This window comes from Syngnathus scovelli, chromosome 8, assembly GCF_024217435.2.
Source record: "Syngnathus scovelli strain Florida chromosome 8, RoL_Ssco_1.2, whole genome shotgun sequence".
NCBI lineage: Eukaryota > Metazoa > Chordata > Actinopteri > Syngnathiformes > Syngnathidae > Syngnathus > Syngnathus scovelli.
Window position 1 is genome coordinate 15,397,855 of NC_090854.1, and position 25,801 is coordinate 15,423,655.

Here is a 25,801-nt window from a genome sequence, read left to right on the forward strand (position 1 = left end):
CCCAGGAAAACTTTATACAAAGGCCTGTCTGTCCCACAGGCGGGACAGAGGCGGAGGACAGGGTCCCCTTAGAAGTGCATGTGTCCTCAGTGTTGCCTCACCTAATTTTTAAAAATATATTTGAACCCATACTAATTCAAAGAAAAATCGCGTAAAAAGTGTTAAATAGCAGAAAATTTTAAATTCATGCAATGTTATCAATGATGACACATTTTTTTGGTAGCAAATCATGTCCCGACATCATACGTGTTTTTTAAATCATGCTCCAAATAAGATGAAAGTGTCGTTTCCTTGATTTGTCTTCAAAAAGCAATTTCAAAGTGTTTCCTTTTTTTCTTCACTCAGGACCTGGCAACGTGAACATCTGCCAGACGTTTTTAGTGTCTTTTCAAAGTGGCTTTTATATATTTATTATTTTTAAATTAATTAATAAACACCAAATAAAGCCTTTTCCCAGTGGGAGGATTACTTTTATGGACAACTTTTTTTGTGAACACATTTGATATTTTTAAGAGCAAAACTTTCTTGTTTTTATATCGTGTATGTTTTTCATAATCAAATGTATTACTTACTTTTAGTGCATATTTATCCAGAACATTTTGGTCAAATTTGAATATAAATGAATTGTTATCTACTTAGGCTTACCATGTGTGGACTTTTTGGGTCCAACTGGCAAACTAGGAATGGAGCTTGCCAAAACCATGCATAGCAAAGGTCACAAGTGTTGTACCAGGTTCAAGTAGAAACAAATGTTACATATTATCATTTGGATGATTCATTTTTGACCGGCTATGATTTGCCCTTCTTGACAAGCTGCTGGAGGAACAATAAGAAATGAATACTTTTTGTTTAAATTTTGGTAAGTTTCAGAAATTCAGAAGCACACGACTTTAGGGGCAGATCTCCCCCTTCCCCACCCAGAGTTTTCAGAAAAAAAAATCCAATTAAATGACTTGAGGGTCCTTTAATTTGGAAAACTTTAAGTGCACTAAAAGTTAGTTTCCATTTCTGTAAATTTGCCTCCAAAAGAATAACAACATATTCCCCAAACATTACATATAAAACGCAATTTTATTAACCTTCATGCCGCCATTCATTTAATATACATTTAAATGTTTCAACTTATTTAAATTTCACAGCTCCATCCATTTGAAAAAAAGAAATACAGAAGAAGTAGAAGACAAAGCACAGACTGGATAGGCTACTTAAACTCTGAGAAAAAAACAAAAGAGTAACACAAATAAATGGGCACCATGTTTTTAAAGATTTGACACCCCCCTCTGAAAAAAAAGTACAATTGTGTTATTATTCCGTGAGCAAAATCTCCCTTTTGTGGTCTGTTGAGCAAGCTCACATTTTTCATTACGTCAAGATCGGAAATAAGGTTGAAAGCTATTTACACTACACTCACTTTACATAAATACAATAACAACCATATACTGTACGAAGTATCTGCAAATTGAAATACAGCCGCCGGCTTCACTACTCTTCTGAACCACAAAATCAAAAAGTACATTGAGAGTAAAGTAAATATAGAACCGATAGACTCATTCATTGAAAAAAAGGCATCGATCTACGTTGAGTAGGATTCCTTGTGTTTTCTTTTTATGCGGGATCATAAAATAAATTTGATTTAATCAAATATTTTTTGTAAGAAAGTGTATTATGAACAGTGTATGATGTTAGTGCTAGGATGCAACAAACGCATCTAATCACTCCGGAAAATTCACTGCTATTAAAAATATGGGTTGTACGATTTGCATATCGTTGTCTGTGCTTTTTTTTCCCCCCTAAACTGTTGCTTTGTGATGTAAAAATGATTCCATCAAATGAAAATGCTGCACGGAGCAGTAACGTGACACGAGGCACTACTTATAAACATTATTATTAGCATTGTTATTATTGCATAACTTTGACCCTGGTTACCGTTACACAATTATGTTTTAAAAAGATGTTCAAGAGAAAATACAATACACCCTGTCAGGACAGGATGTATTTTTTTTTTTTTTTAAACACTGCTAAGATGAAACAAATTCATATTCTGATTCGGAATTTTGGTGGTATTTGTATACAAATAAAACTGTTTTGAATACTTTTTAACCCCACCCCCAAAAGATTTAATTGAAAATAAATTAATACAAGAGACTTTACCTAATATTTTATATAAACCACACAATTTTGTGTTTTTTTTATAAGATTTTTTAGTTGATCTGATATTTTGTTCAATATTGTAAACAGAAAAACAATAAACAAACAAATTGGATCGACTTCCTAGTTAGGATAATTCAAAATTGTGGTTGACAAACAAAAATTTAAGCTTTTGGAACAAATAAAGCAACTATGACTATGTGGAACACGCTGAAATGTAAACATACTAAATAAAAATTGTAAAAGGTCTTATTATTGTTGGTGAAATAACAAAAAAAAAAAGAAACTGCTATGTAAACAACTTTGGCACCATTTTTTTCTTACAATTTTGAGTTATACATTGAAATAACAAACTGTTGTGTGGCGCAGTTTAACATAAAAATATCAGGTAAAGTCAAATATGTATTGTTTTGTGTAACCACTAATCAAACCAGTGAAATTGAACAGCCTTTAGCCCCATGTTTGATTGTGTACAACAATTGAATTTGAATGAAAATCTGAAAAAAAGACTAATGTATAAATCCTGCACCTCGAATCAAAGAGCCCTCTTTAGCCAACGTACGTATATACATTATACTGTATACAGTATATTCATATATACACACGTCTTTAAAACGTCCTCACATATATTACAACATTTTTGTACACAAAGAAAAGTAATATAAGCATGTTTAAGTGACCCTCAACCATAAAATGTTATATATATATTTATTATATAGATCATAAAATATGATATTGATGATCATTTTTTTGTTTATAAATTGACATCTTCATTCAAAATCATTTTACAAAAATTAAACTAATAATAGTAAACAAACAAGGTGCTGATATTCTGTCACTAACATAACAAACACATTGATATGTGCACAAATTATATACAGTACATAAATAAAGCGAACATATACATTTTAAACATGGGGTTAATATGTATGAGGGCGGGTGTTCATGGGTGTCGGCCTTTAACAAGGTGCTATTATGTGTGTGTATATATATATATATATATATATATATATATATATATATATATATATATATATATATATATATATATATATATATATATATATATATATATACATATATACATATACATATGTATGTATGTGTGTGTGTGTGTGTACATATACACATATACATATACACACAAACATAAAGGTCACTGGTTCCTTTTACTGGCTTGGCTCCAATAAAAAAAAAATTATTTCACTATCAAAGAATCTTGACTATTTTAACACTGTGGGCAGAACAAGCACATCTCTGCATTTCATATGAGGAAAAAAAATCATCCATGGTATATTGTAAATATTGTGGAAAAGATATTGGTATTTGTTTTGGTGATTTTTCTCTTCGTTCTCTTGTTAATTATGGACAAAAGAATTGGGGATGATCAAATCTTTAAGTACAGTGGAAAGGGAAATTTGAACACTCTAAACAATTTGGAATTGCAACACAAGTTTGGAAGAAAATGTCGCTGAAATAGAAGAAATTATTGAATCCACACATTTGTCTCTGTCTTTGGTTTTCAATAGGTTCTCATACATCCAACTGTCCCAAGGTAGGTGAATACAATTTACACTTAGCAAGTGTATTGTTGCAACCCCTAGAATTGTTACATAATTTAATATACATTTTACATTTTAAGTTTTTTCATAGTATGTTGTAAATTTTGATTTCACGTTTTGCGGTAGGATGGCACGTTGGTCGACGAGTTCGCACGTCTATCTCATAATGCGGTGATTGTAGGTTTGATTTCCATCTCAAACCAGACTATTTCATTTGCCAATTTTTCCTAGGTGTGGAATTTTGAGATTCCACTGTACTTAGGGTTGTTTGTGTTATGTAGTCCCAATACTTTTGTCCATATAAAGTATGCTAATGAAGGATGTAACAAAACGTCAACTTTAGATCTCATTACAATCCAGACTAAGTATTTTGTAGTTGATGACATCCGAGGCAGCTAAATAGTACGTACAGACGGGAGAAAAAAAATTGACATCAATCACCCACACGACATCTGTAACCAAAATGCATTCTTCTGCGTGTGTGCATTTGCCGCCATCTTTGTAACAATTAAGCCATTTGAAAGTCAAGTGCTGCTGTGCAAAAAAAAAATCCATAAACTCCAAAACCAGCCAAGAGAAAAAGTAAGGTAAGTAAAGTCCTTATCATGATTGTTGTCAAGTTCTCTGTACACGATGTTGCTGAAGCGTTTAAAGCAAGCAATGAAACCTTGAGGAAAAAAAGGCCCTCGAAAAACATTTGACCCACAAAGGCTCATAACACATAATAATAACAATAATAATAAACATTTGTCCGATGGTATTTTTTTCACAAATTTAGTATGGCCCTCAGAGGACTAAAGTTGCCCCTGATAGGAAAAAAGGTGATTTAAAGAAAGTGTATACTGTTGTAACCATTAAGATTGCACTTGATCTGATTGCTTCATCACAGCACAAAAATCCAACAGAGAGGCTCCAGATTTTTGTTGTTGTAGTTTTTTGTCAAATGATGAAATTTGAAAGTTAGTCCAGCCAAAAACATTGGCTTTTGTGTCAATGGGCTTGCGGGTGGTTCATTCAAAGGCCAGAGGAATTCATCCGTGATCAAGTGGCGCCCTCTGCGGACGAATCCGGTCTGCTTCTGGAGCTCCATCACCATTAAAAAAAAATGGCAGAAAGAAAACTCCAGACTCTGGGGTCTTTCACATTATAAAGACAAAAAATATTCTGAAAATTGCAATTTCTTCCCCTGTCTGATTAAAGAGTCCATGTTAAAAACTTCCAAACAGTGCTGTAAAAGACAATAAAAGCTCCTGACTGTTCCTTCCGAGAGGATCCCAATTTGACCCTGTTTTCTTTCTTCTTCCGCGCCATCTATTTCCTGTGTGTCCAGGCCAGCTGAAGAACATTTCCCAGGGAGATCCGGCTCCCCTGCGCGTGCTGGATCCTTCCTTCTGATAATTTCTCACTTGTCTCACACCAGCATGTGTCGGCGCCGGTGCAGGGCTAAGTGGTCCGAACGAGAGAAGCTGCGGTCGCAGTCCGCGCACTTGAAGGGCTTGACGCCCGTGTGCTTCCGGTAGTGGCGGGTCAGTTCATCTGAGCGGGCGAACTTCCACGTGCAGCCGTCCCAGGTGCATTTATAAGGCTTTTCTCCTAACGGACACAGAAGTACACATGCGCTAAAAAAAACACAAACTTAGCATCTTACAATGTCCCCCTATAGTAGGTCATTGTTTCATTTCATTCATATGCTTTGAGAATAATTGTCAATTTGTTTGTCTATGTGAAGCCCCTTGAGACTGCTTGTGATTTAGGGCTATACAAATAAACTTGACTTGACTTGACTTGACTTGACTTGACTTGACTTGACTTGACTTGACTTGACTTGACTTGACTTGACTTGGTTAACCCTTTACAGTTCAAAATGGCTTTAATGGGGGTGAGGAGTGCTTGAACTTTTATTCAAATGACAGCAGTTAACTTATTTTTGTACAATTAACATGTTACATTAAACATCACCTGTAAAGCTACTAAGTAGCTCAGTAAAATAAAGGTGATTTAAAAAATAAAATTATTTGGACTCAGCTTATGGAATCGTATTAGATAGGTGGGTGTGCACTGACCTGTATGTGTCCTCCGATGTGCTTTTAAATGGGAGCTTTTGGTGTAAACCTTATTGCAGCCCTCAAAATCGCACCGGTGGATTCTCCGCTTTTTGGAATCGGGCGACTCCGACCTCCGGGGGCGACGTATGCTGTCAATACTGAACGGTGACATTGAACTGTAACACAAAAGAAGTGGTAAGGATGATGGAATTTTTCCTTTATATTTTTCCAAGTATATTGACACTTGTTTTAAGGGATTTGAGCATTTAAAATAAAGTTTTGGAAAAGGGAAAATAAGTCATTTTTTGATCAACAGACAGACAGGCAGACAGCATGGAATGTGCATGTCAGTAATTCAATGTACAATTATGCCAGCAGGTGGCAGTATAAGGCTGCACTGTACAGTAATAAAGAAAGATGAGGCCTGTTTTTATTGCTTACCTTAAAGACAACCATCCATCAACGTGTTTTATGTCTCCATCAAGTCCAGTGAGGTTGAAGACTCACTACTTATTTCCGTCGTCTATTACTGGTAATATGTGTGTTTTTAGTCAGAGGGCCCAAAATGTCTCATAAGGACAATTTGATAAAGTTTTTGTCTAATTACAGCAATCATTGCTTTCGTCTTAATTCACAAGCTCAAAAAAAACACATATTGTGATGGATTTGGGTGTGTCCCTCTCCCCTCTTATGCAATGGACTACTCCATATTCGCACTGCGCATGTGCAGACTCGATTTTGGAATTTTATTTTGGATCAAAACTACGAAAGGTTTCAATCATTTCCACTGTAACATCCAAATCTGTCTAACCAACAACAAGAGCCAGATGCTCTTGCCAGTTGTCGTAGCACTGCTGTCAATGTCATCAGAGGAAGCTGCAGCACGAGTGGCACTTTTTTTTCAACCATTTGTCAATGTTGATTAATGTTCTTATCAATTACGGTAATCACATTGACATGATTCACTTGTTAGATAATATTAATCAAGAAGGTCATTCAAATGTGGAGGCACCAAACGAATAAATGTATATATTCAATGTGCATTTAGAAGGGCCAAATGAGGAAGGATGAGAAAGGAAGATCAAGGGCTGGGTTTGTGCACCAGACAGTTCATGTAAGGGACTGCCGCCACCGCAGCAAAACCACTTCCTGTTTCCTCCCTGTGTCTTTTACCATATTTTTGTTTCTAATTCGCAAAAAATATGAGACACAAACAAGCAGAGGAGAATGCCGCAGACACCTGTGGCTCTTGGCCTCTTACCAAAGTGAAGCTGTAAAGGAAATTCTCATGAACATGCCTTTCATGCTCTACATTCAGCTGCACAATTGATTTACCTTGGTAATTTGGGGTGTTTCATTTCAATGCTTAGTATTTTATTTCGATATTATAATATGTTATCATCATTATCCAATAAAATACATTTACTAAATGAACAATATTTTTTCTGTCATTTTATCACAACCATAAAACATAAGTCAATCAAAAATAATCTTTCAAAGACGCACATAAAATAGTTGAGTTACTGTGTGTGAATATTATTATACAATCTATTTAATTTATTCAATTTATATTTCATCTGCAAATTGATAGATAGAGAGAACAAGAGATAAATATCTAAATAAATAAAAATCTAGGCCTATTGTCAATCATTTAATTTTATTTTTTAATTAGATGAATTCAGCAGAACGGAAAAAAGGCCAACCCTAAAATTATACAAGTCACTGATTCTTATCAATCATCAAATAAGGCAAATAAGTGAGTAATATGTTAGAGTTAAAAAATTGATTACTATATAATTTAGACATTACCACTACCATGGAATCCAGTTTTTGTTGTTGATGTTTTTTTTAACAATTTCTACCGTCATTTAATGGCTTGGTAGTGAATTTAGGCAAGACATTACACTTTTTAAAACACTCAGCGGATAATGGCTGATGTTATTTGTCTACAGTTAACATCCAAGGTCTTTAAGAAGTGGGGAGTTAACAAATAAGTAGGCTATACATAACCTATTTGGAGAAAAATCAGTCTTTTATGACTACAAAATGGGCTATTAGCTCATGAATCCATTACTTTGCATAAGCATATCTTTTTTATTTTAACATAAGTAGCTGCGGTGTGACGATCAATTGGTGCTACTTTTCTCATGTGAGCCCCAAGTTAAGCCGCCTCCCAACCTCTGTTTATTTGTGTCTCTAGGGGGAAAAGAGGAAGTAGCACTTCGATACATTTTAAACATTGCTGACCTCTGTTCAAGTTCCTCTCTTTCTGCTTTCTCTCCTGATCAAAATGTGTGTATAGATGTGTGTCGCCCTAAAGGGCTGGTCTGGAGCCTGCTTTATTAACACAATAGCATCTGTGTGTTTGGCGAAAAGGAAAGCGGGTCATGCTAACGGATGAGGTTCTCACGCTGCGTCTAATTGCAGCTTTGCAGAGAAAACAGGAAAGGACGTGAGAAAGTGTGCCCTGGGTGGCCTCCCGTCGGCCATTGTGGTACCTGTCAGAGGATATGACTCCAAGCACTGCTGCACTTCTGCCACCTACACATTACGCTCTGACTCCGCCACGTCTTGAGGAACAAGCCAGAGCGACGTGTGGGACTTAAGAGGACAGTATACCCAGAAGCATGACGTGCCTTGCATTCATTACGTCCCTTAATACTGACTAAAATTGTCTAGACTCCAGCTCTACATTTGCACACCAATGGACCTTTTACATAACTACCAGACAAAAAAGAGAAGACAGTGTTGGAGCTAAAAGTGGAAATAGGAACTTGTTTTACAAGTCATACCCTGTCGTAGAGTACAAATACATGTGCTGGTGTTTTATGGATCATCAGTAAGGTTGCAACATCGCTCACCAGCGATTAACATTTTGAATCCCATCCAAACCACTAACAACTCATGAAAACTAGTTACCGAACCCATAAGGCTTTTGTAACCTTGTTCAGCTGGTTTCAGCCGCACGGCTCGGCGTTCGTCATCTTTCAATTCATCGACGAACCTCAACCATTCGAATGATCATGCGTCACTTCTCACCCAACTAGAATCCAATGTCAAAAATTAATGATGCACATTATAGGGACTTTTGGGGGTCTTTGCTACTTCCAACTTGAGGGCGTCTCTCATACACGCACACATGAGCACACACACTCTTTCCAGCCTCACTGCTCTCTTTTCAACTGGCGTCCTCCAACAATAGCCTATCCACTGTTCCCCTGGGAAACGCATGAATATGGAGGAGGTTCCTGAAGAAACCAACCCCACACACATATACACACCTTCTCCCTCTCCTCCCTCATTTCAATCATATTCATATACGCATACATAGAATTGAAAATGTGCCCTTACACCTCTCCTCTGTGATGCTCTGCATGATGCTTGCATAAATGTGAGTGCAGAATGAAACACATCTTTTCTTTCAAGCTCACAATGGAGCTCTCCATATGTCAACAAAGGCGCATGCATTGTGTCAACTTCTGCGTATGGGGGTAACTCGAGATGGACGTGTTTGACGCACCCCCCTCTCTCACTTGAGTCTGTCGTGCTCCTGTGTGGACAGTGAGTTGACCTCCTTGTGGAAGCGACTGTGCGGGGTGCAGGAACATGTGTTGATGTACAGCAGGACACCTGAGGTCTACTGATGGGAGGGAGAGAGTAAAGGAGCACAGTTGGGGCCTGCCAAACTCTCCTCTCTGAATTACCCAATGCCACATTTGTGTGTGTCTGTGTTTGTATGTGTGTGCGTGCGTGCATGCATTTTCAAACGTTACCATGAAGCAGTCAATTTTATCTGAATGTGTTGCACAGCAGGGTCACCAAAGTATTGTTTCACACAGAGATTGTATCAACGCCCGACAGATGTTCAGCTGCCTTTTTCTTTGACACAGAACCCAGTTAAGCCATGCCGCAAACATGGGCGGTTTCACACAGACATTCTGGAATCAGAATATCTGGTTGTAGACAGTAGCAATTACTTTTGACACAGCAGATCGAGAGAATCAGTCAGTGCTTTTGTCATATGCATGCAACAACACAACACTGCACAATCAGACAACACGAGTCAACAAAATGTTCAACATTTTTGAATTAGTAAGGCAAGTAAACTTTTTTAGATTTTTTTTGACACCGGTTGCGAATCTGCCCTCATTTTTCCCTAGCACATCAGGTTTTCAGAATAATATTATTTGGTAAACCCCTAAAAATCCTGGGTTAAAATCAACCCAAATTGGGTTAGAAATGTTTTGCAAAACAACCCAAAATTGGGTCACTTTGACCCAACTTCCTGGGTCAGAGTAATTTTTTAACCCAGCCGTATAAATTTTATGAATGAACATTAGGTTCAGCAACAGGTGTAATTTTCTTCTGAAATGTCAAAACTATAAATGCAGATGCAAGTCTGTATTGCGCAAGGTTTTATAGGTCAAACTCAAAAACAAAAAATATGATCATATTATCAAAACTTGATGCATTGGAAAAAAGCCTGGACATTTTTTAAATTTGTATCAAAACATTTCGGGACACGCCACCCCTGAATTAATTTAGCTGTTGACTAGTGTAATTAGATAGAGACAATTGTTTTTAGCACAACAGGACTGGAAAAGTGAGGGTTGGGTGTAAAAATTTACACACTTATGTCCCATTGGTCACACCAGGGTTATGGCTCCACTCCCTCTGAAGCCTAATATATATTGTGTAGCAACGTGGGGAAAAAATGCTAACTTTCACAGGCAGTAGGATCCCACAAAATTGGAGTATCTGCACTTGAACGGAAGATGCATCATTTATCTGGTTAAGAACCTTATGAAGACTTGTCGTCACTGTTTCAGTCTGGAACTAAGTACCTCAAAAAGCAGGAACATTTTTAGTTTGACTTGGGAAGTATTGCAGCAGCTGCTCTTTGTATGCTTGTTTTGCATATCCTTCCTCTACCAAGCCATGGGACCTAAAAACTTCCCTTTTTCGACAAGGCTGGGAAATTGGCGTCTTGCACCAATAACTGGAAGGGGTCACTACCTGCACTGATGACTCCCCATAAAAAAAAAAAAAAACTCACACTTCTGATTTAAAGTTTGGGTTTCCAAACTGTGACTAATTGTGGCAGCGTATTTAAAGCAGCAATCGAGGTGCAACGATTAATCGACGACTAACCAATTATCAAATGAACCCTTAATTATTTTTGAAAATTGATGGTTCATTTGGATAATTTTTTTTAATACTCTCCAAATGCTCAGAATTTCAGCTTCTCAATAGTAAATATTATCCGATTTCTGATTATCTTTGTGTTGAACCAAAATAAAACATTTGCTTTTACTTTGGAAAACAATGATCTATTCTGGCATTTTTTTCGGTTTCAGTCCAAACAATTACTGAGTCACAATTAACGGATGTCAATTAAAGAAAAACAAAACAATTGCCAGAGTAATCCATTATGAAAAGAATTACAGCCCAAAGTCGCAGGGAGCTGTCTGAGTTGAGATTGAATCACCAGTCAATAGACTGTGCAATTCCCAGGTCCAGAAGTTATTTGGTCGCATCATGTTTGCACATGAGAAAGATTAGCACAAGCCTGGGAATACTTTCCTCGCAGTTAGACTAAATAACCATCCGATGGGCATGAACTTGAGTCTGGCCAGGCAACCGTTCTGGCTCTCTGTCCCACAGTTAAGGAGGAGTGGGGAGGGGCGGGGGTTGTCCGACTTCCTGCTTACCATCAGGAGAGCGTCGGAGCTGTCATCCACTCAAGAGGCGAGTCTTTTCATTCAACACAGATGGGCTGGCACGGCTGAGGCTCACCATGCTGGGAGTCCGTAAAGTATACCCGCCATGTAAGACTGTATACGCCGTTGCACAGCAACACAATACATCCAAGCCCAGCGTGGGCGGGAAAGAGCTTCAAGGTAGATTGATATGAGCTTTTATGTTAAAGGTGGGAAATTTTGACCTCTGTACTCTTATAAATGTATTTCCTACCTTTATGGAATAGTCAACCTGTCCTTGAAATTGACAATGTATTTTAAGTTTATAGACCTTTTAAAACTGTCAACTGTCAGGTCGTATATACCTGCACAATTGAAGAGAGCTATATCAAAAATAGATTGTCAAAATTGCAGAGACCACTGGAGCGCTAACCCTCACCTTTAATATGATTCAGAAAAATAATGTATGTGTTCGGAGTTTTCACTTAAACTCGTCCGAGAAGGTATTTACGTGCTGTTGATTGACTCCGTAGTGAACTGAATGCACAGAATGGCGCTTGAACATTTGTAAGAGAGTCGTACTCACTCTTGTACAGCTCGGGCTATGGACAGTGCCGTGGAGCCGGTCTCGTTGACGCTGTCCAACGTTACGTTTGGCAGGTCGTCGTCATCGCTGTCACTCTTGATGTGACGCGGAGACAGGCCGTTGAGTTCCATGTGCGCTGTGAGGACCAGACAAAAGTGATGAAGGTGGTGCAAAAAAAACAGAGATAATAAAAATTTATCGGCACGGTAACGGTACAATATTTATTTGAAATAGTTTTTCAAAATGTTCCGACACTTGTTGGGTTTGTGTTTTGGTGGAAACACACTAAGCATCCCATCGACTGTTTTTTTGAGTCAGCGTCACCCCACACATTGATTTAAATAAATGAATCATTCCACCGTGGAAACAAATATTTCCATTTCTACTGTTCAAGTCTCTTTAGTACAGTTAATCCTTCCAGCTTTTCTCTGTAAAATGTATTGTATTGTATTTGCTAATAATCATGTGTGTCTTAAATGATTACCTGGATTTACGTGACCAACTTTAAAATTGCTTCAATTTTTGTACAGTTAGGTTTTAGTCAGACGTTGGGCAATGGATTACAAAAAAAAAAAACATTTTCCCCATGGAAAAAATTGTTTTGAGCTTTCATGTTGAATGTCATCGTACTTTTTCTTAAGTACATTCAGAACAAACAACCTACTCCACAGTATGGTGATTAAATATTGATTATAAGTAATTCGGAAAAAAAAAACATACTAAGGCAACCAGTCAATAGAGAACATATTGTCCATTGAGGCTCTTCTATATGAATTTCAAAGCTATCAAGGGTCCTCTCAGATGGCACTGAAACCATTACAGCCCATAATAAGAGCAGCAAATAAAGCAGCAGTGACTGCTTTTAAAGCTCTCTACTTCTACAATTTGAAGGAGGGGGGGCGAGTGTGTGTGTGGAGGTGGGGGGGTCACCATCTCGCCTGGCCTATGGAAAGCCTGCAATTAGGGATTGTAATTAGCAGAAATGTGAGGTGCGTTGAGGAGTGGGGGGTGCATTTTGAGCGAGGGACACAAAGGATGAGTGCTGGAGAGGTGGGCAGATCACCACATTTCTTTCCTTTCTTTCTCTCTCTCCTGTTGTTAGCAGTCATGCCCTGTTTCCATGGCAACCTGCTGCGGGAGACAGGGAGGCAGCAGTGAAAAGGAAGTGTATCCGCCCTCTCTTAAAGAGGATGGCCGACCTGTGTGTGTATGTGTGTGCGCGCTTGTGGGCGTGTGGATGTGTGTGTGTGGGCAAAGTGTTTTTGTATCTATGTTAAAAGCTTTTCATACGACTTGCATCACTGCACCCTGTTGTGTTGCTGTCATCGGCTTTAAAGTGAGTCAAATAGGTGGAGATGCTTACAGGTACATACTTATTTCTCGGGTCGTATAGTTAATGCATATGTCGAGAGCTTTTATTAGCTTCACTAGCAAAAAAAAAAAAAAAAAAAAATGCCTTTTGAGAAATTCAATAGTAGCCCTCACAAATTTTATTCTATAAGCAAGCTCATAACTCAAATGCATTGTCCTCATTGAAATGAATTCAAAGGTCATTAATCCGTCCAAGTCACAAAAAACACAATTATTTGGAAACGGGTTTTTAACAGGGGTTAACAAGTTTGAAAAATAACACACGACTCATACACACGTATGTGTCATGCATGACAACATGCCAAATATGGGTGTACGTCACAACACTTGAGTTCAGTGAGCAACTTAGATAAACTTGTTTTTTTTGCAACACTTATTCCAAAAGAAGAAACATCTACAGGTATGAAGTAATCATATCACGGCAGCTGTCATCACACCTAATTTTTGCCAGCATTAAAGGCTTAGTGCGTTTTTCTTTTCGCATACCACATTTCAATTGTCATTAAAGTTGCGATTGTATTCTTTCATGTGTTACTTCTAACAGTGGTTAACTTATTAATGCACTTGTACGGGAGTCAGTAATGTTGAAATGTTACATAAAACATTCCCTCCGCAGTTAATTTAAGATTTTAAGATTACAGCAGTTTATACCAAAGCTACTTCCAATTGGAATATTTTCAAAATTTAAACAAATCAGAAGTCAACCAGTGTGCCAGAATAAAATGTGTTGGTCAATCACTGCAAGATGCTGATGACAATGTCAATCAATCAAATATCAGCATTCTTATCTTTTTTTTTTTTTTCATTTTGAAAGCTTAAACTGTCTACTGGCCGCTACTGCATTAAAAGTAATTTTTTTGTGTCAACTTCACTTTGTGTATGTGTGAGCGCCACCCATCTTCAATATGCATCCACACCCTGTTATACAAGTCTTGATTTTCCTGTCCTATTTTTTTCTCCCACAGAAATTCACAAGTATCTCCAAGGATGACCCCACCCAGAGTTAATTACACAGCCCTGCTTGTGTCCTCGTATGTAGGCTACGTTCACAGGTAAGAAGCCTAAATGTCCATCCTTGCAGGATATGACCAGAAGCAACCTCTTTTAGAAAAATGAACACTCGCTCTGTGTATGGCGAGGGGGGTGGACAAGAGCGGCCAGTGTAGGTTCCCTCCCGTGGTTGGCAGTAAAAGCCACACCCAAAAAGAGAGAAGCAGTCACACCCTCCATGACATTGCTACGGATGTTTGCTGCTTCGCTAGTGCTACCTGGAATAAAAGGCAACAAACAACACCTAAGAACTTGTTCACCTCAGAAGGGAAGCATCTCCTCCCATCTATGCAAGACATAAGGTTCCCAACAGTGATGAGAGCAAGCCGCATGAGTGTAATGCTCAAATCTTAACCTTTAAGATTCAAACAAGTCCCAAATGACTAGGGCCTGAAAGATTAATCGTTCTGTCGATTAAAAGTGACTAAACATTTTACATTAACTCTCTTTATGTGAGCCTGACAACATGTGCTTCATTTTGACCAGCTTGTTTACGTTACGTTGCTTAGGTTTAAGTTGCTCTACGTGTAGAATAAGTTACCCTCAATTTATGGCAAGAAGAAAAAAATGATCGCTAAACTCATTTATAAATTGATTTATTTTTGTGAAATAATTTCCCAAAGGTTTAATGCTTTTAAATGCATATTTTGTTGCATTTTTTTACCCCAAATTTCTCAGTTTAAAAATTAAGCAAATACTGAAGGTATTCTTGGAATTATTTGTCCGATTAATCGGTAATCGTTTTTCGTCGCATCGGCCTCAAAACCTTCATATCGGTCAGGCCCTTCAAATTACCATGGCAAAAATTAGTCCTCACTAAATTTCAGACAGAACTGCTCCGCATAAATGAGTTTTGTCAGAAAAGTCTGCAACCTAAGACACACAAGAAATCTTCTTCTTGTAAAGATTTGACTTATTTATTTGTTCTGGCATGTATGTTTTCAGTGCACTGGTCTCACCTTTTCCCTGGCTCTTGGCGTCGTCCAGCAGAGGTAGCATGATGGCGTTGTTGAGGCTGGAGGGCGAACGCACGGCCGTGGTGTACATGAGCGGCAGCGACTGCACCACCACCGGGATGCGGTGAACGCGCCCACCCAGCTTTCCGGCGCCCTGCAGGCCCAGCGGGCTGGACGGAGGCGGCGGCACCGAGTGCAGGATGTGCAAATATGGCTGACCTCTCATCCCGGGCGCCACCAGAGGGCCCGGCGAGAGCACCGACGATGCCGAGGTGATAACCGACGGCGAGGACGAAGAGGACGATGACGACAGAGAGGACGGCGAGAAGGCGGATCGCAGCGGCGAGGAGGATGACGTAGTGGTGGAGGATAATGAGGGGCGGTGCTTGTTGATTGACAGGTCCACCGGCTCAGTCTGCGTGTGGAAGTGCAGGTCGTGGGCGAGCAGGTCTTCTGGAGGTTCGGGTTTCACTCTGCTGAGGAAGAAGGGAACGCCGTCCATCGCGGAATAAGGCCGCACTTTGGGTGACTGTGGAAGAGCAGATGCATTTTTCTTTAAATATTTGGGTCTGGATGTCTTAGCTTTGAAAAACAGTAGATGGATGGATGGATGGATGGATGGATGGATGGATGGATGGATGGATGGATGGATGGATGGATGGATGGATGGATGGATGGATGGATGGATGGATGGATGGATGGATGGATGGATGGATGGATGGATGGATGGATGGATGGATGGATGGATGGATGGATGGATGGATGGATGGATGGATGGATGGATGGATGGATGGATGGATGGATGGATGGATGGATGGATGGATGGATGGATGGATGGATGGATGGATGGATGGATGGATGGATGGATGGATGGATGGATGGACGATAAGTTGAAGATAAGTTGACAGTTGATACTGACAAAGAGGTCACAAGAAAAGAAGAAGAGCTCGATTTCCTGGTAAAATTCAAGTTATGTGGTGCACCGAATTCAAATTTTCGGTTTACAAAATAAAAAGCATTCTTATGGCTGAATTCATTCAATTCTTAGAAATTTGGGGATTTGTTCAAATTCGTGACTGTTTCAAAGAAGCCTTAAACTGCTCCGTTAATATTCTGAGTATGCACAAAATAAGGACACTATGGAAAGAAGTAGAATGGTTGTTTAAAATGTTAATTCTCCCACTGTCCTTTGTCTCTTAAAATAAACCTTATTCTTAATATGACTTTGGGCAATTCATGCCACTTTTGACCACAGCTAATACAAGCATTCATTGTTGCCAGTACAGTCAAACACCCGACTATTCATGGAAGATAGCGACCAGGCCGTCCCACGAATAGCGAAACGCCACATATAATTGACATGCAATGTGCTGGCGTTCTTTTTTTAAAACACAAATCATTCTGTAAAAAGTATATAAACACAGAAAATTTGAAAAAATTGAACTAAAAAAGCTCCAAAAATAAACATTGAAAATAAATTCTCAAATATGTCAGTGTGGGTGCCGAGGCGCAAATATGCGAGGGGTCAACTGTGTTTCGAAAATGATTTACCAAAAATGATTATCTCGCTATGTGCAAAAACTACTGAGGAGAATTTGAGTGTCAGCTTTTAAAATAATAAGCATTCTAAGAGAAATGACGAATTGTGATTGGACATTTCAAAATTGCTAGTATTTGTTTGAATATTGTTTTTTAGGTAAAACTTGTTAAAAAAAATATTATTAGACCCTACGATGAAAACTGCACCACTCGTATATGTATAGCATCTATAAAATCAAAAATATCTTGACCATGACAAGTTTAATGATGAGTTGTCAGAGGGGCATCATTGAGCCTCAGTGTGGACATATTTCAAAAGTGATAGAATTCTTGCTACAACTTTGTCCAAACCGCTAAGGAACATTTGACGACGTAATAAAGATAGTGTCACTCAGCACTTGTAACCTTTCATCATCTCCTCTCTTTCCCTCCCTGCGTTGTTCCGCCTCTCGTTTCCTCCTGTTTTCCATCACTCCCCCCGAGTAATGTGCCTCTGTGTATTGCCCCCCCCCCCCCCCCCCCCCAGCCCCCTTTAAATCTCCTTTGTGGAAAAAAAGGATCATATGGGCTCAATTTCCTGCCCGTCTCCCCTCTCTTTCTCCCTGTAAGAGAGGCGCTCCGATGTGACCCTGAACGCATCACAAACTTGTTTACCCACAAACTTTGAGTATTTCAAGTGATCTTTGTCCACAGCGTGTCACGTGTGGCAGGGGTGCTACAAGTCATGATCCTAACAGTAAGGCCTTTCACAGGCCCATCGGGGAGGGAGCTCATTTGGCACTATTTTTTTATTTTTTATTTTAACTAATTGTACTTGTAAAGCTTATTAAATCTAGAAGGAAAAGCCTGCCATGAAAAATGTGCCCCGCTATGGCTTTTCACCCCCACTTCACATTTTATTCTGCTTATGTAATGCTGGCTGCGAGTAGTGAATTGAGTTTTTTTTTTTCTTCCAAGTACCGCGTGTTCGCTGTTCTTTTTTTATTTTTGTAGTAGCTTACTATTTATACACCAAGCTTGTATACTCAGCCTACAGGAAATGTTACCAGCTCATGAATAGAATCAAAACGCTTGTTTACTCTATAACGCCCTCGTCAGTGAAAAACAAACCCCGCCACCATCCTAGACGGGTTCACCTCAGGTTTCACGGCGTTGGGTCAAGGTATATGGCGTGTGGTTATGGTCCGCTTCGCAGAGCCACCCACTAAGCATTTTCACAAAAAACAAATATTGCCCATATGACCTTTAAACCCAACCACCCAACCGGAGCATCTCTAATTCAAAATCGATTATTATAATTAGTCGTACTATTACAACAGTATCTGTAGTCCTTGTGAACGGACTTTTTATCATCATTTCATTTCATTTTCAGTCATAGCCATGACTTAGTCAAATACCAAGAACCCTATGTTGCTAAAAAGTCCTGCCACAGGGCAAATATCTGAAAAATCACAAATAAATCACAGATTTTCTCTCGTTTACTGACAAGGGAAGTTGATGGGATTCACTTTGTTTTAAACAAGCGTCAATAATCTAAAATCAATTGATGTTTTGCGCGAATTAGATCAGATAAAAGTTTGATTTATAAAAAAAATATATTATGGATCATTGTAGCAAGTGACTGGTCGGGACAATAAGATATCAGTAACTTGGAAATAAGACGAAAAAGACTAATCAATTAATTTAACCTTCAGAAATATCTTTTGTCCAATGACAAAAACGAAAGGGGGGCTTTTATATCAACCAAGAGAAACAGGAAAAAATGAAACCACCTGCACTCTCATTATGACAGACACAACCTCCACTTCTCTCACGCACACACACACATAAGGATGTACTCGATCCGCCTACCCGCCTCGGTGCTGGTGCCATTGTCTTTAATAGGCGATACTAGTTAGCAGGTCACATTTTCCAGCCTCTTTTGGGGGGAAGGGTCTAACAAGGCAGGCCATATTTCCAGCTTTGGCTCCCTGCCACCCAAATGAAGACCACATTTTTGTCACGGCCTGTCTGCCCTGCAACGGGGAGGCGCAGTCATTTGGGGCGGGAGATTGGATCTCGACGCACTTCAAAGCTGCTTGGGGTTGCATCCAGATTGACATCGCTGCACGAATGGAGGGCGACTTCAGAGGAGTTCAAAAGCCTTGAGGCGCGGTAGTGAGCAAAACAGCCAGAAAGACTCGGAGAGGAACCACCTGCTGCCTCACTTAAGTGCTCAGATGAGATTTCTTATCAGCAAGTGGTACCTACGGTTTGGGACCAAACAGTTCCTCAAGACCTAAGATAACTCATCTGGCTACAAGGATCTAGTGTTCTTCCCATGCAACATGCACTCACGAATGGAATGACCTCTGCTTCATTTTGACTACGAGACTCTTAAATGATGCTTAACTAAGATCATGCATTAGTGGCTTTCATTGGAATCGGCATTTTTCACAGAGACACAGCAAAATAGCCACATTGGAGTCGTAGCACAACATCTTGAGATCGGATCATTCTAATATACGAGCAACTGGTGTGATGTATATACACAACACATGGTCATCTAAAAATAAGCCTCGAGTGATCACCTGTAGGTTTCATAGCATCCGTAAATTCATTAGCATCACTTCGGATTCGGACAAATAACCCTGCCATGACTTGCTCAAGGGCGGAACCGATCTTTTGAACCACAGGAATGAAGATGAGGTGAGTCGCATTAAACTCGAGTCGGACTGCCTGACTGCAAACCGTGATAACTTGGGAAGGCTGGCTTATGAAATTACGTAAAAGTATGAAATAGCTACCAAAAAATATATTGAGGCTCTGTTGGAAATATTTTGGCTATGATCAGAGGAGCCTTCTAAATGGACATTATAGGGTTAATTCCAATTTTTGCAGATATTTGACAATTTGTACTATTCTTCCACGTGACTCAACTTGGGCATTGCCCACCTGCAACATGATAAAATATAATTTACAAGAAAAAGATTATTCTAAGTAATTTTTTGAGCATATTCAAAGGTTACTCAATCACTGATCCGATTTTAAATCAAAAGGAATTGAACAATAATGCATCATTATTACAGAAACGTGGTGACCTGCACATGCTACGCACACACGCACGCACACAAACACGCACACACTCACACAGCTGTGGCAGCAACACAAAGCCTCTGTAGCCTAGCAACAGCTTCTCCATAACAAGACCACTTTATTTATAGGTATGCTGGACCAGAGAGCTCTGATACTCTACAAGGGCCATGCTAAGCCTGCGTGAATTAACATCGTTATAAACCCGACCCAACTAATAGCGAAGTCGCTTTTAAAGACAATGGCGCCCGGCAGGAGTTTAGCGAGTGGCTCCAATTGCGACGTTTAACTTCTGTGTCAGTGATTCATACTTGGCGATAGAAGGCGTGACGGGAGAGTGTGGGGGGAGTTGAGGAAGAGATGGAGCTGTGATAGTGTTCTTCGGAGGAAGAGGAGGATTGTGTTTGCGTGGTTGTGTGCGCACAAGAGGAAGATTATTCATGTGTTTGGAAGACAGAAGGGCAAGGGGAGGATCAATGGGGGAATGTAAAGATGCGGAGAGATACTGTAGTAGATTCAGAGTTTCTCATGTGACCCAGCCTCCCTGATGACAATCCCCCCCAACTAGCCCCGAAAACCACCTCCTCCTTGCTAATGCATTCCTGTCCCAGCTGTGGCTCTCCTTCTCTTCCTCCTCGCTACCATGCTCTCCGACCACTCCTCATAGCCCCCACGCTCGCTGTCTGGCTCACTTGCTCAAGCCTGGGAGTGATTATCTGCCCATTGCCGGGAGGGGGAACGAAGGAGAGGAAAGCGAGAGGGGGGTGGTGAGGGAAATGGGGAATCGTCTGGAAAACAACTGCTCGCTTACCCCTTGTTGCGATTCCAGGGGCTCGGCTTTGACTCGGACTGCAGGCATTCCGTCAAGCATTAACATCCTGTCTCTTCGGCGGCCTGTGAAGGGACAAAGAGGAGGCGTATGCATGTTGGGTTAGATCCTGCGTAGAAGTAAACACATCTGTCTGTCACAAACAACTGGGAGTTCATTTCTGACCCGAAAAGAGTACGATCCAGACCAGCATTTCCTAAACTGAACCCACTGCTGATGTAGGAGTTCACTTATCTGATTGCCGTGGATATAACACGGGATCAATCCTTGTCGTGTTCATAACCAACCTGTAACAGGATTTCAAACAATCCAGGAAGTTCTTCTGACTGAGGAACAACCGCGACTACGTACAGACAATCTAAAAAAGATTGGTTGGATGGATGGATGGATGCCCCCCAAACCTTTGCATTAGTGGGATGGAATTAGGGCTAGGGCAGACTAATGGGCAGATCCATCCATCCATCCATCCATCCATCCATCCATCCATCCATCCATCCATCCATCCATCCATCCATCCATCCATCCATCCATCCATCCATCCATCCATCCATCCATCCATCCATCCATCCATCCATCCATCCATCCATCCATCCATCCATCCATCCATCCATCCAAAAAATGTAAGGAAAAAATATTCACTTTCTTGACATGATTGATTAAAAAAAATACACACACAATGAATCATTACAATAAAAAATATCCCAGAAGCATTGCGGCTTGTCAAAATGCACTTCAGCAAATTCCAGTCTCATCAGTCTCAAGTTATTTCTGTGATGATTGTGGCTTTTTTACACTTAAACAATGGGGTACCATCAATTTTGCTTGCGCCCTGTGTGGAAAGAAAAGAACACTATAACCGCTGAAAGAAACAGCAGGCTCAGTTATGTTCTGGGGCTGCTTTATTAAATCTAGCACAGGGTGTCTTGAACCTGGGCTGGGTCTAAAGAAATCTCAAGACTATCGTGGTATTCTGGAGTGAAAAGATGGTGCAATAAACTTTTACTTTTCTGTACGTTGTTCTTAAGGATAATTCTGTTGGACCATTAAATGACAGAATGAATTTTATTGGTCAATTTGCAATAAGTTTTTACATTATATTTGAAGTTATTTAAATGATCAATTTGATTTTTTCAATCGTCATTAGGGGTCTGGAGGCCAATGATGACTGTTAAAGTTATACGAGTAACTTTAATTAATGCTTATAAATTTGCATTTCCTAATTATAATATATGCCGTATGTACAAAAGAAGCTCCTTATTATAATGATTTAATGTTTTATATAAAACATGAAAACGTAATATGGAAAAAACATTTGAGGTTAGAATTTTGGATAGATCCTTCGACAACTGTTTCAGTTCCTCATTTGGCCTTCAGGATAAGGGGCTGCAATCAAGGTCAAATACCATGTTGCCATAACCTACAAGATTTTAATTCTAATCCTCACCTTGATAAACAAATTATAAAACATTGATGGGATAAAAACATTAAGAAAAACACTAATAAAAAAAAAAAAAGACCTTTAGTTTTAGAAGGGCTGAACTAGACTACTGTGCACCATAGGACTAATAAATGGACTCCAACGAAACCATTTGTGCAGTTTCCAAGGCTCAAAATATTTCCAGGTCACAGAGCTGTAAACGTTCATACCGGTAGTTCAAAAGAAAACTTTTGAGTGACAAATGAATGGCCGTCAGAGGTCCAATGATATACTTTTAATTCTGGCGCTGATCAAACACAGACATGAATTAGTATGAGCTGAGTCATTATGCTGTTTTAATAAAGACATTGGGCTGCCTAGTGGGCTGCCGCAGGCCTATTCGTCTTTCAATGATGAACAATAACAGGCTTGTATAAGTACTTACTCAACAGTTGTTGCGACACCATCGCTAGGTCACGGTTCCACATGTCATTCAGGCAAAAAAAAAAAAAAAATGCAGCAAATGCACAGCAAACAAACACACATGTGCAAGCAAACGTTCTGCCGCCCCCAGAGTGAGCACTCAGCCTCTGTCTGGAGGCCTGTAAATGGTGCTGCTGTAAAAGCAATGAAGCCGATAACAAAACGTATATTCCACATCCCCCTCAGCCGGAGACGACCTTAGGTAGCACGCCCTCTTATTATTCTAACAGAAGTGTATAACACAAACATGGCAAGTCACTTCCACATGGTAACGCTGTTACTCCATCATATCCGTTACTCCGTCAAGCCTGCCTTTGTATTGACTCAAGAGGTGGAGAAATAAACACGATCAACGGCGTACAATCCTTCCCCTTCGATATTTTCCTAATTGATTGAATGGGACCATTATTTAAGATAGTATTTTGCAGGTATTCCCAGTAAATATTTACAATTGCGGAGAAACTCCATGAATAATGTCCCAAGGTAAATATATTGGGCTTTGGTACCATTTATTTATAAAACTTTGCCAGTCTAGTTGAATTTGGTTTGCTTTCGGTAGAATTAACGGGAAATCCTGAGGTCTCGAATATGTCTCCACCACAGAATCTGTCGACAGGTATCAAGCAAGGCTCGTTCCCTTTTGTTTAACAACTAATTTGAAGTGTTTTGTTCTCATTCCATTCATGAACTTATACTGGTTAGACTGGAATGTTAACAAATGTCTAATCAATAGACAGAAGTAAATAGCAGAACCGTCCGCAGGAAGCCGCACCTAAACGAATTGTATGAAGAAGTGTTTCACCAATGAACAGGTCCACCAGATCTGACCAAAATGATCTGAGTCAAAATTCGATAGTAAGCCACCCTTTTCGGGCAAGTGAAACCATTAATTTATCCAGAAACAAAGCGCCGATTAAATGCTACCTATCGTCCACTACTTCTCCAGCGCAAGGATAATCCTGCGGGTGTATGTGTGCGATGGAGGTAGCGCGATAGAGGGGAGGGAGGATTTACTCCTTCTCAATCTGCAGCCTCCACTTCCAATCCCCTCCCCACACACCCACACACACATATATATACCTCCCTCTCAGGTCTAAGTCCCTCAGGTACCCTGGCTGTGCTGCTATTGTATTGTTGTCCAGCATGTCCTTCGGCTTCGGGTCTTGGTAGGCCCAGATAGCGTTGCCATGGTAACTGTTTGAGCGGGTGGAGCAGCAGCCAGAGTCCAGCCTCGAGCCATGTGTTGAAGAGAATAAGCAAAAGGGAGTGTGGCAGCAGAAAAAGTAAATGGCTTGTTTTCTCTGATAATAACGCCATCCCAAAATATGAGCTCTTTTAATGTATTCATGTCAGCCAATGAATGAAAAGGTAAGGTAAGACAGGAAGGGGCCACTCTATCCATCTGCAGTCTCGCTAATCCAGCGCTGTGTGAATACCCTCATAATGAACTGGCCTGCAGCGAGCCATTCATGGGAAATCAATGGCCAGTGCACGCCGCTGCTTGCGACAGCAATGACCAAAGTGCAAACAACGGCGAGGGAGGCCTCACGCCGAGTAACGAGCTAATGGAGGGGGGTCAGGTCGAAATACTTTGACCGACTGCTCCGCCGCAGGTCCGGAGAAGCCGTTCCTTTGCTTAAAGTCGTCAAACGATGCATTCAAGAGGCTTCGTCAGGGAATTCGCCGTGCAAGCGACCATGAACTGCTGTCTGTCCATCAGCAATGCGCTCTGTGTGTGCGAGATAGCGGATGGGTGGGGGATGTGGTGTGGGGGCGGTGGTGCAAGGTAGATTAAGATCACCTTTCCATTTGCTGCGCTCTGAAATAAAATGGCCATCCCAGGTGTGTGGGGGAGTCAGACGCAATGAGGGGGCCAAGTCAGTGGAGTGTTGAGGCATTTCATTTCTGCTTCCAACAAGCTAAATCCCTTGAGAAAAAGTTGACTGAAGTTTTAGCAGGCGAAAAATACAAGAAAAGGAAAAACAACAACTCTAAAACGACATACAGTACACCACTCATCGAGAAAGGGTTTTTACAAAGTCTTGGTTCTGAAGAGGTTGGGAAAAAAAATCTTAATGGATGAAGGATTACGATCAGGGTAGAACTATTGGTTTAGCTTCCAGGTGTCAAACTCAAGGCCCGGGGGCCAGATACGGCCCACTGGTGACTTGATTAACGTGCAGATACGGTAACCTACAATGTTACCATAACCAGCATCCCACCGACCATTTATTCTCCTTTTCCTTTTCTCCTAGCAAAGTGAGGTATTACAGTGTGCAGTCACACAATAACACAGCATCAGATTATTAGATGACACCCATTCCAGTGTCAACAACAACGGTGCGGCAGAAGTGAGCGTCAAATTAAACTGTCACAACTCTCATACTACCTCAGCTGCCATGAAATTCCAGTCAACCGTGTTGCCCTAATTTTGAGTGGGTGTGGTTTGTACACAACAGGACCACAGAAAAAAGGCGAACAAATTCCAGCTTTGTGTGATTACTACCAATACCGCCTCTGAAAGTGGGACATTTCTGGATTGACTTTTCCCCCACTTCTGTCTTGTTGATGTTTTTTCTTCAGAGGAGGCCAATCACACAACTACCACATCGTCAAGTTTGCAAGTAGCCTGGACCCTAACGTTGGGCGATTGGCAAGGTACGGTTTCGACTGGTCACCAGCCAATCGCGGCAGGAACATGACATCATGAACTGAATATCGAAGGTGAAAGCTGTGGTCGTCTGTAGACAAACTATCGCCCTAAAAGCCAACAAGACGAAAAAAAAAAAAAACGTTTCTGTCTGGTTCGTGGCATTGTTAGCTTTCGCATCCATGTGATACTGGTTTACAGAGAACACTTTGGATAAAATGAAGCAGATTTGCTCTAAGCTTCGTCTGATTGCTTTGATAAGCAGAAAAGACCAGACGTGTGTGTGTCGGTTGCACACCCTTCTGTGTTATCTCAACACGAGCGGGCGAAAGAACCTATCCGGCTTATCTCCTGGCTAGCACAACACTATTTCTTCAGGTGAAAGTTAAGCTTG

General features: G+C 40.2%; 1 protein-coding gene across 2 annotated transcripts in view; it reads right to left on the bottom strand.

The window, feature by feature from the left end:
- Window positions 1-1,052: 1,052 nt before the first annotated feature.
- klf12b (Kruppel like factor 12b) overlaps window positions 1,053-25,801 on the bottom strand; it is a 65,381-nt gene continuing 40,632 nt past the window's right edge. For both annotated transcript variants that reach the window (XM_049728391.2, XM_049728392.2), the window contains 5 exons: window positions 20,840-20,922; window positions 15,421-15,946; window positions 12,041-12,176; window positions 5,774-5,931; window positions 1,053-5,303 (listed from right to left, as the gene is read on the bottom strand). In XM_049728391.2, coding sequence (XP_049584348.1) covers window positions 5,122-5,303; window positions 5,774-5,931; window positions 12,041-12,176; window positions 15,421-15,946; window positions 20,840-20,922 — 1,085 coding nt within the window. In that variant the 3' untranslated portion in view covers window positions 1,053-5,121. The remainder of the gene's footprint in view (window positions 5,304-5,773; window positions 5,932-12,040; window positions 12,177-15,420; window positions 15,947-20,839; window positions 20,923-25,801) is intronic.